This window comes from Lycium ferocissimum, unplaced genomic scaffold, assembly GCF_029784015.1.
Source record: "Lycium ferocissimum isolate CSIRO_LF1 unplaced genomic scaffold, AGI_CSIRO_Lferr_CH_V1 ctg6567, whole genome shotgun sequence".
Classification (NCBI taxonomy): Eukaryota; Viridiplantae; Streptophyta; class Magnoliopsida; order Solanales; family Solanaceae; genus Lycium; species Lycium ferocissimum.
The window spans coordinates 18,235-29,298 of record NW_026726403.1 but is presented as its reverse complement, the minus strand read 5'-3'; the positions used below and the strand labels follow the sequence as shown (position 1 = coordinate 29,298).

Sequence of the window (11,064 nt, the reverse complement as noted above, 5' to 3'; positions counted from 1 at the left end):
TTTAGTGATCAATATATATATCTACTAACATCCTTAATGGATTAGACGGTAATTTCATTGATTTGATGGGAAATTCTAAGCGTATACTTCCCAAATCGAGCGATCGTTGGTGTAATTTGATAAGAACTACTTGATTCACCCATATTTAGGTGTAAACAACGAAAACCAATGATATTGATTGTTTACTAAATGTTCCTAACCAATTTGATGGTATCTGAGTCAGGACATATGATCAACTAAGCGTATACTTCCCAAATCGAGCGATCGTTGGTGTAATTTGATGAGAACTACTTGATTCACCCATATTTAGGTGTAAACAACGAAAACCAATGATATTGATTGTTTACTAAATGTTCCTAACCAATTTGATGGTATCTGAGTCAGGACATATGATCAACTAAGCGTATATTTCCCAAATCGAGCGATCGTTGGTGTAATTTGATGAGAACTAATTGATTCACTCATATTTAGGTGTAAACATCGAAAATCCAATGATATTTATTATTTATTAAATGTTCCTAACCAATTTGATGGTATTACGAGTCAGGACATATGATCAACTAAGCGTATACTTCCCAAATCGAGCGATCGTTGGTGTAATTTGATGAGAACTACTTGATTCACCCATATTTAGGTGTAAACAACGAAAACCAATGATACTTATTGTTTACTAAATGTGAAACTTTTAAACAGGTTACTCATCCGTTACAACAGATAATGCACTTGTTGCAACATATTAGTAACTTGTTGCAACAACTAACCAATCTGTTGCAACATATTAGTAACTTGTTGCAACAACTAACCAATCTGTTGCAACAGATTAAAAACTTGTTGCAACGGATGGGTTAGTTGTTGCAATTTCTTCAACAATTGATAGATTTGTTACGCAACAAGCCGACTCATCTCTGTTGTATCGACTCATCTTGACATCGATTAGATTTGTCGCAACGGTGACCCATATGTTGCAACAAGCTGAACCATCTGAACAATTTACAAACTTGTTGTAACAACTTACTCATCTGTTGCAACGGATGACAAACTTGTTGCAACAGATTATCAACTTGTTGCAACTTCTTCAACATCGATTAGATTTGTCGCAACCCATATGTTGCAACAACCCATCTGTTGCATTTACAAACTTGTTGTAACAACTTACTCATCTGTTAAACGGATGACAAACTTGTTGCAACAGTTATCAACTTGTTGCAACTTCTTCAACATCGATTAGATTTGTTCGCAACCCATATGTTGCAACAACTGAACCATCTGTTGCAACAATTTACAAACTTGTTGTAACAACTTACTCTCTGTTGCAGATGACAAACTTGTTGCAACAGATTATCAACTTGTTGCAACTTCTTCAACATCGATTAGATTTGTCGCAATGACAACCCATATGTTGCAACAAGCTGAACCATCTGTTAACAATTTACAAACTTGTTGCAACAACTTACTCATCTGTTGCAACGATGACAAACTTGTTAACATCAACTTGTTGCAACTTCTTCATTATCGATTAGATTTGTCGATTGTTATATGTTGCAACGTTGATTACAAACTTGTTGCAACAACTTACTCATGTGACAGATTTGTTGCGCAGTTATCAACTTGTTGCACTTCTTCAACATCGATTAGATGCATTTGTGATAGGTGATATTGCGAGCAACATAATTTTGTGACTTGTTTAAAACTACGAAACCACTTGAACATAATGTATTGAACACAACTTAAATAATGAACACCTAATATATACTTAAAAAAATGTCTTAGAAAAGTACTGAACACCTAATATATACTTAAATTACATAATGTCATAAAAAAACTCCTAATAGATACTTAAATTGTTTAACAGGCCACGTTTTGGCTCCAAAAAATGCAAAATCAATAAACTGTTTATCAACCCATCTTAGGGCTCCAACACCTTTTCAATGACACCTAATGCCCATCTCCATTGCATCCTCCCAACTGAGTTGTCGCTGATTAGACTTTCGGGTTTTGTCACAGTTATGCCGGTAAGTAAAGCCTCCATAAAAGCAATTGACCACGAACCACATGCCCTACTAGTGACATTGCGGGGGAGATTACGTAGCCTATTGAATTCCCAAGATTCATTGAGTAACTTTGCGAGCAAGTGTGCGAACATTCCACTCTGTTGCGATAACTTGGGCCACATTCCATTACCGGCTCCATGAAACAAAAGAAATTAGATTCTTCATAGACGAACGTTGCGGTCATACACGTTTACCACTCCCTCTTCAATCATGAACTCGAGAGTGACAAAATGTGTGGCATTAATATTCATCCTTTATTAAAACCCTCTTTGCACCAGCCCAAAGAGCGACCTCACGGGTAGGGTCGACACCCTCAATAATCGACCATATCATCATCCCACTTGAATTCGACAAGTCTAACCTTCGAGAGACACGGCATTTGGGCCGTACTCTCTTTTGTCAATTCTGCGTACCTCTTGGACATGTTGTTATAAAAGTTGAGGTCCAGGATTATGTCAGTAGAATCATAGTACTCGGAGAAATTGATTTGCCTCATACGCATTAGAAGCAGGACTTCATCTACATACTAAAGTAAAAGTAGTAAAACAGTTAGTTACTTGGTGCAACAGATTCAACAAAATAAAGGAACTGTTGCAACAGCTAGTTAACTTGTTGCAACAGATTATCTACTTGTTGCAACAGCTAGTTAACTTGTTGCAACAGATTATCTACTTGTTGCAACAGCTAATTAACTTGTTGCAACAGATTATCTACTTGTTGCACCAACTAGTTAACTTGGTGTATCAGATTCAACAAAATAAAGGAACAGATTATCTACTTTTTGCAACAACATACTGAATTAGATAGATATATACAAGTATTGAAACTTACCCAATCCTCCCACCATATTTCCATGCTTGTCGAGCCTTGAAGTCTGTGCTCCAAATTCATGCATTGAGTACATGGTTCTCCCACTCTTTTTGGACTTGATTGCAGTCTCAACCTTTTTCTTTCTTTGGGCATGTACAGGCTTGAAAATGTCCACCTTTTTTAGCACTTTTGGCCCAACATCAAGAAGAGGAGTCTCAATTGACTTACTAGGAGTAGCAACAGATCTTCTTGATCTAACTGATGCAAGTGCCTTGGCAATTGCTTTGCCCCTCCTCCGAGCATGAACAGGAGTATAAGGTGAGGAAAGATTCTTTGATGGTTTGATACCCCTCTTGGATATCAACCTACGAATAGAAGTGTTTGTGGCTTCAGGGCTGCACGATTCCTCCACCTTTCTAATCAAATTATCCATTGTGTCCTTGCAAGTGGTGCACTCACAAGCACATGAAGGGACCTTAGAAGTACCGACACCAACATCAACAAATCTTCTACCACTCAATCCACCACTACTAAAATTACCACCAAATCAAGGAGGAGCTGGGTAAATCCACCAATATTAGCATCATCATCTCTTAATTTTTCCCCAGCAATACTTGCTGGGACATCATCACCACCACCACCACCAACAACATCAACAGGCTGAACACCACCACCAACAGCATCAGCACCACCAACAGCATCAACAGCAACATCACCACCAGCACCAACAACAACATCACCACCAGCAACATCACCACCACCACCAGCTATAACATTATCAACCCTAGTGATGGCTGTCACTCCAGCCAATTCCCCTTTGAACCCATTAATCAGTCTGTCAGGCACAGATTCTATGGGCACAAAGGTGACAAGGCATGGCATCTCCAACTCTCTTATTGTTGGAACAAGCCATGGGTTCACAACCTACAACAAAAAAGTAGATATATCATAATGGTTCTAAATCATAAAAAGCAAAACCTATTTAAAACAAGTTAACAGGTTGTTGCAAAAGGTTACACATCTCATTGGGCAATGTCCAACGATAGGTAACTTGTTGCGACGGGGTATCTCATCTGTTGAAAAATTTCCAACAGATGGGTAACTTGTTGCAGCAGGTTTCTCATATGTTGGATATTATACAACAGATTAGTAATTTGTTGCAACAGATTATTGTACTTGTTGTAAAAACTTACTGTAACAGATTCAGAAGTTATCAAATTAGTAAATAAAGTGATATGTTGCAACAACTGTGGTACTTGTTGGAAATTGTCCAACAGATTGTCAACTTGTTGCAGCAGGTTTATCATCTGTTGGACATTTTCCAACAGATGGGTAACTTGTTTCAGCAGGTTATTCATCTGTTGTAAAAAACTAGTTGCATGTTATAACAGATTCATCTGTTGGGTAACTTGTTGCAACGTGAGTTAATTATCATTGGACATTGTCCAACGATGCATAACTTGTTGCAACGAGATAAATGTGTTGTTGTAGCAGTTATAAAAGTTGTTGCAACACCTAGTCATCTGTTGTGTTCTAATGCTTACTGACTTCCTTAGGGGGTTGAAAAGGTCAACACTCAATTTTGTGTTGTTCCTGGCGGTGAGCCATCTAACAATTCTTGGATAGGTAACTTCTTTGGAGTATTCCTTGACTTGATGCCTGAGGTGAGGAATGGCTTCAAATGCCCAAGCCTAGAAAAAAAAGATGCCATCAAAAATCAAAATAGTGATTGAAATAAATAAAAAAAAAGGTAAAACATTAAAGAAAATTTACCATGAAAGCCCAGGAAGCCATATAGGTTTTGTGTCTTCCCCGTTGGCTTCAAATCCTTCATCAAATATTCAATAGTCAAGTTAAAGCTTTGAAAACCCCGTGCATAGTTGTTGAAGGCATCATAGTCCTCGGAAGTTTAATCAATCCAGGCGGTACGTTGTAGTTTACGTCTCTTGCCCAAAGAACATTATGCACAAACCAGACTAAGCACAGTGCCTCCTTGTGCTTTTTTGAGAAAGTTTTGGACTCCAAGTCTTGCAATAATTTCTTTGAAGTGTAGCTCCTTCCCACTAAGTTTACCAAAGAGACATTATTCTTAGCTTTGGAACCTTTCGCTTTCTTGTACGCAGGGCGTCCGGCCGGCTTGGTTAATACAACGAGGAAGAGGCTCATAAGGATAACATCTCAATCCGGTAACTATGGCAAACTCCTTCATGCCAAAGCAAACCGGCATGCCACAGTAATTGATCCAAATCTCATCCTTTCTATCACAAATAATCTTACGCTTCAAAAGCTCAGAAACCATTGTCATTTGAAATCGAGCACTAGTATCTTCAGGCAAATCTAAATAGAGCCCAAAGCAGCTAGCCCTAAAGAAATTCTCCAACCCCTGCTGCCGGAGAATGCCCCTGAAAGTGTCAAAGCCCTTGCCCATGGTTGATCTAACCACAAAATCACCGTACAAATCCTTTTTTTCATTCGAGGCGGCATCGTCACGCCGTACTTTTCAATGCTGAAACTCTTGACGACCTCCTCAATCGAAGGTCTATTGGGATCTATGGCAATAATAGAAGACTCAACAAGATTGGCATCCACATTATGTTTCCTTTTTCTTCTTAACTCAGCCAAGATCTGATCTGTTGATTCTTCTTCTTCTTCTTCATTACCATTTTCAGTTTCTACTTCTTCTTCACCTCCTTCATCCCCTTCATCTCCTTCTTCTTCACTTACTTCTTTTTCATCTCCTTTTTCTTCATCTCCTTCAGCATTTTCTTCATTTTCTTCATCTCCTTCAGCAGATTTTTCATCATCTTTTTCACTTTCTTCTCTAGTTTCTTCACTTTGTTCATTTTTACCACTTTCTTCTTCATGCCCAACAGAGGTTTCGTGGGTTTCCTCTCTTTACGAAGCCCCGGTTTCACTAAATCTTTCCTCATTTGTTGATTGACAAATAAGCGATCACAAGTTTATCTAATGGTGTTTGCACCTTAGCTCTTTTACTACTTTCTCCCTCGGTTGGTTTCTCTCCTTTTCTTTTAATCGGAGACATTTTATCTACACATAAGAGATAGAAAAAAAGTTTTAATTGGTTAGTGCAACATTCAAAGTAAAAAGGGAAAAGGAATATGTTGCAACAAGTAATCAGTTGTTGCAACAGATTAATAATATGTTGCAACAAAATACGAAGTTGTTGCAACAACTTATTACTTGTTGCAGCAGAATCTTAATCTGTTGGAAATAGAAAAACGATTGCAATAGCTTAAAGAATCGTTTTGATTTTTACAACGGTTTTGTTAATATGCTACAACAAGCTCGCTTGATTCTTTGCAAAAACCTCAACAATTGTTTTGATTTTATCCAGCAGCTGTTGGATAAAATCAAACCTTTTCCTAAACCATAGCATGACAGCAACAACAACAGCAAAAACATCTAAATTTAACTGCAAAACATCTATATTTCACTACAAACACACAACCATCACAAATCTCACTCACAACTTAAACAAAATACACCAAAACCATACAACCTCAGCAGATGTTTGCAACTGTCAAACAAGTGCCGAATTTAACGCAACAACAACCTCGGTTGTTGGAAAATATCAACAAAATTGCAAGCCTTTTTTTTTTCGAAATAACAAGGAGAAAAAGAACAAAAACAAGACCAAATACCATAATTTCACAACTACAACCACTATTTACAAACTCACAAACCCCAACAAGTGCAACAAATACACGAAACTACAACAAAACAAACAACATTCAAGAAAAATCCATGCTCTTCTTCATCTTCTCTAACCAAAATCATCATTTTCATACTCTGATTTCAAAACCCTAACTTTTGAACCAAGTGAAAAAAAAAGTTTACCTGAGAATGAATAGACAAGCAACAACAATGGAGAGAGAGAAAAATGAGCAGCGCAGCAATGGAGAGAGAAGAACGAGCAACAACAATGGTGATCACCGGTTTTGAACGAAAGAACGAGAGAGAGAGAGATGAGATGAATGAAGAATGAACTGCTCTTTTTTTTTTTTTTTTTGAAATAAAACGAAGTGGGTCGTGGGGGAAGTGGGTTGGGGTTGGAAAGAGTTTTTGTATAATGTGTGTGTGGGTTGGAAGAAGTTTTTGTATAATGTGTATGGGTTTTTGTGTATTTTGTAAAATATTATAAGTTTTAAAAATTGTAATTGAGTCCCAATTTAAGTTAATCACATTTTTAAGACAAGTTTGACCTTACTTTGACAAACTTGTCACCATTTCTAATTATCACACTTTTTTGTCACCACAACTTAAATCTTCCATGTTACCATCATTCATAAAACTTATTATGTTAAAAATCAGCCAATAGGAAGCTTCAGATCTCAATGTTCTTCATTCCCTCTGGACCTTTTCTTGTTTCCTCTTACAAGTTATATAAATGAGAAAAAATAAACCATTTCAATATTAGGAGAGAACCCCAATATCTAGGGTTCCTCCTTCCTCTAATTTCTAAATATGGAAAGTAATTACACCCCACTTTCCAAGAATTCATCTTTTGTTGAGTTACAATTAAAAGATGACAACTTTATACAAAATGGGTATTCAAAAGATGATGATCTTGATGTTTCTGATATTGATTTTGATAAATTACCCCTTATTTTTGGTGAAAATAAATCAAGGTCTGGTATATATGGTGCTGTTTTTAATCTCACAACAACAATTATTGGTGCTGGTATTATGGCATTACCTGCCACAATGAAAGTATTAGGTTTGGTTCTTGGAATTGTACTGATATTCTTGATGGCTATTTTATCCGAAATAAGTGTCGAATTGCTTGTTCGTTTTACTGTTTATTGCAAAGCGTCGTCGTATGGAGAGGTTGTTGAAGCTGCATTAGGGAAAATAGCTAAAGTTATTTCCGAGATTTGCATTATTGTTAACAATGCTGGTGTTTTGGTTGTGTATTTGATTATAATAGGTGATGTTTTGTCCGGTTCACTTCGTCATATTGGTGTTTTTGATCAATGGCTAGGTCATGGTGTTTGGGATCATAGAAAGTTGGTGATTTTGATTATGTTGGTTTGTTTTCTTGCACCACTTTGTGCTTTGGATAAGATCGATTCGTTAAGTTTTACTTCGGGTGCTTCTGTAGCTCTCGCGATTGTATTCATGTTGGTTGCTTTCACTATAGCGTTTATTAAGCTTGTCGAAGGGAAAATTGAAGTTCCGAGAATGACCCCGGATTTCGGGTCTAAAAAGGCAATATTAGATTTGCTTGTGGTGATTCCTATCATGTCAAATGCTTATGTTTGTCATTTTAATGTTCAGCCTATTTATAATGAGCTCGAAGCCCGTTCACCTCAGAAGATGAATCGGGTTGGACGGATTACTAGTGTTATATGTGTTTTGGTTTATGCTTCAACTGCAATAGCTGGTTATTTACTTTTCGGAAACGATACTGAATCAGATGTGCTAACTAACTTTGATAAAGACCTTGGGATTCGTTTCAGCATGCCTTTAAATTACATAGTCCGTGTTGGCTACGTTTTTCATCTGGTTTTAGTTTTCCCTGTTATTCATTTCTCACTTAGACAGACAGTGGATGCCTTGTTATTTAAAGGATCGGTTCCGCTCACAGAAAGTAGGAAGAGGTGTTTGGCTCTGACGGTTGTTCTTTTGGGACTCATATATCTTGGATCAACTATGATTCCTAATATTTGGACGGCTTTCAAATTTACAGGGGCGACAACAGCAGTCTCTTTAGGATTTACATTTCCGTCTCTAATTGCTTTAAGGTTGAGCAAAGAAGGGATTGCATTGAGCCACAAGGAGAAGATATTGTCTTGGTTCATGCTAGTATTGGCCATTGTAGTTAGCATTGTTGGAGTGGTTGGAAATATTTATAGCATCACCAGCTAGAAGGATTTACTTTTATTGGCTTCCATACATTAGAAAACTTTAACTTCATACCTTTGGTCATTGCATTTTCTGGCCCAGTGTGGATAAGTTAGTCACAAAGCAGTTTGTAGAAGCAAAAGGCCCTGATATGAGTCTTGCACAACCATTTTGGCAGGAGCAGATCAAGTTTTACCGTAAACCAAATTGTGGATGCCATCTGTGTCACACTTTGCTGCTTGTGGAGAGTGACAAAAGATTGCTGCAGCTGTTAGAGATTGCAAATACCTAAACCACACAGCTCCCAGCTAAGTATATGTTGTTGATAGTTCCGTGGTCCTAGTAGACTGGTACTTTCTTGTAATTGCCAACAGTAGCCATCAAATTTCTAGAAGCGCTCCCTTGCCATGTTGGGACAACTATACCATGTACAGCAAACATGATTTTATGAATACAATAATTCAATGACATTCCTAATTCTTCTTCCTTCAAGTTTTAAAGCTTGCATAATAATTTGCAACTTATAGCCTGTCTTTTTATGATTATTTGTCTTTATGTTTGTCAAAAGTTCCTACGTTTGTTTGGGGAATACATAAAATTTAGTGAACTTGTTTCTGTTAATCTAGAGCGCTGCAATGTCTTTTAACTGTCCTTTTATCAGAAGATAGACTGGCTGAAGTTTATAAAAGAGCTAACATGCTTGAATGTGTTATCGAGTAGTTTTTGTTACAGCATCTGTGAAAATAATATAGTGGACCATTATTGTTAAAAACGAAAGATGCATTTCAGCTTTCCTTTGCCCCAGAAATTGTTTCTTGAAAGAGAAGAAAGTGGATACTGGTAGCAGATGTTCTCCTATATGTTCCCATGTCTGACTGCTTCTTATTGTTGGAAGTTGTAGTTGTTTATCAGTCAATCAATCAATTACGCCTTGTCACAAATTTGTTAGGTAGGATGTAAGCATCCTGTGTAAGGATGTAAGCATCCTGTGTTCTCATTCTGCTGAATTATGTTAAGACTGTAGAAATCTAATACAATGCTGTTATGCAAAAAATGAAAGATGAGTTTTGCTGAGGTGGTAATGATGATATGGAGAACCAAGCCTTGGTGATGTCTCAGGTTCAAATCCCGAGGGCAAAAACATTAGGTGAGTTCTTCTCAGGGGCGGAGCCAGAACATTTGATAAGGGGGTTCAAGAAAAAGAGACCGGATGAAAAAGGGTTGTTACAAGGAATCGAATCCGCAACCATGGGCTCAATAGTAGGCACCTCAGCCGCTGAGCTGACTTCTCCATTATGTTAAGGGGATGCAACATTAATATTTATACATGAATTAAAAAATTGACCCCATATATATAGTGCAATTTTCCGATGAAGGGGGTTCGATTGACACCCCTTGCACCCCTGTAGTTCCGCCCCTGGTTCTTCTCATTTATTCAAGTCTTGATGAACATAGTTTTCCGATACATGTGCTGGTAGGAGCTAGCAGGTATCCCGTGTAATTAATCGCGGTGTGCACAGCCTGATCCCAACGCCACGATTATAAAAAAGAAAAAAAAAGATATCGAGGCACTTAAAGGAAGAGCTTAAACATTGGTTGCATGAGTTCTCTGAGAGGTGGACTATAGCAGTTTAGCTTGAAGTCTTGAACTCATTATGAATTTACTGCCTTTATATCATAAATTCGCCTATGCTTTGACATGCAACTTTTTGGTTTACGATGCTTGTGTGGAAAATCCCATCTCTAAAAATTTAGCCATATATTTTTCGTTGCATACTTACATTTCTTTTACGTTTATCTTTTTGTAATTCCGAGTTGAAGTTCGACACCTTGTTTTAACCCTTTTTTTTTTTTTTGGGGGGGGGGGGGGGGGGGGGGGGGGGGGGGGGGGGGTGGCGGGCGGGGGGGGATGTGGACGACGACCTCTTTCAAACAAATTAAAGATGACAAATGGTACACTTTTAATCTCGCCCAATGTTTTCTGTCTATCACATGCGTGTCACAGATTAGATTTGTTTTCCCTCCAAATGACTAGTTCTGTCTCTCTTTGTCTATTTATAGACATTAGTTCCAAGCTCCGGCCAAAGTGAAGCCAAAACTGAAAATCAGAGTAGCATCTACACAGCCTTAATTGCATCTACTAAAGAATCAATAGTCTAGAAGTAACAATGTACTTATGGCGCAATTGTGGGAAACATCATCTCCTTTTTATGGTGAGGATTTCATTTCCTTTTTCAGCTTGGAGAGTCTATTTTTAGAGTTTAAGCATTGTGTTTCTTTTTTTTTTTTAAAAAGTCTTCGATCTTTTATTATTTGTTTATTCTTATTGAAAGCATTC

General features: G+C 37.5%; 2 protein-coding genes across 2 annotated transcripts; one reads left to right on the top strand and one right to left on the bottom strand.

Annotated features, from left to right (window-relative positions):
- Positions 1–3,377: 3,377 nt before the first annotated feature.
- LOC132045379 (uncharacterized) lies at positions 3,378–4,719 on the bottom strand. Its single transcript, XM_059435968.1, has 2 exons — positions 4,406–4,719; positions 3,378–3,785 (listed from the first exon to the last, which is right to left on the bottom strand). Exon 2 carries the CDS (start codon positions 3,741–3,743, stop codon positions 3,378–3,380), a length of 366 nt encoding a protein of 121 aa, XP_059291951.1. The 5' UTR covers positions 3,744–3,785; positions 4,406–4,719.
- A 2,593-nt stretch (positions 4,720–7,312) lies between these two features.
- Positions 7,313–9,679, top strand: LOC132045378 (amino acid transporter AVT6E-like). The gene has a single exon (XM_059435967.1). It carries the CDS (start codon positions 7,347–7,349, stop codon positions 8,748–8,750), a length of 1,404 nt encoding a protein of 467 aa, XP_059291950.1. The 5' UTR covers positions 7,313–7,346; the 3' UTR covers positions 8,751–9,679.
- The last annotated feature ends 1,385 nt before the right edge of the window (positions 9,680–11,064 follow it).

Excerpts from the sequence above, each read along its gene's own strand:
- LOC132045379 (XM_059435968.1), bottom strand. The coding sequence starts at position 3,743 with ATGCCATGCCTTGTCACCTTTGTGCCCATAGAATCTGTGCCTGACAGA.
- LOC132045378 (XM_059435967.1), top strand. The coding sequence starts at position 7,347 with ATGGAAAGTAATTACACCCCACTTTCCAAGAATTCATCTTTTGTTGAG.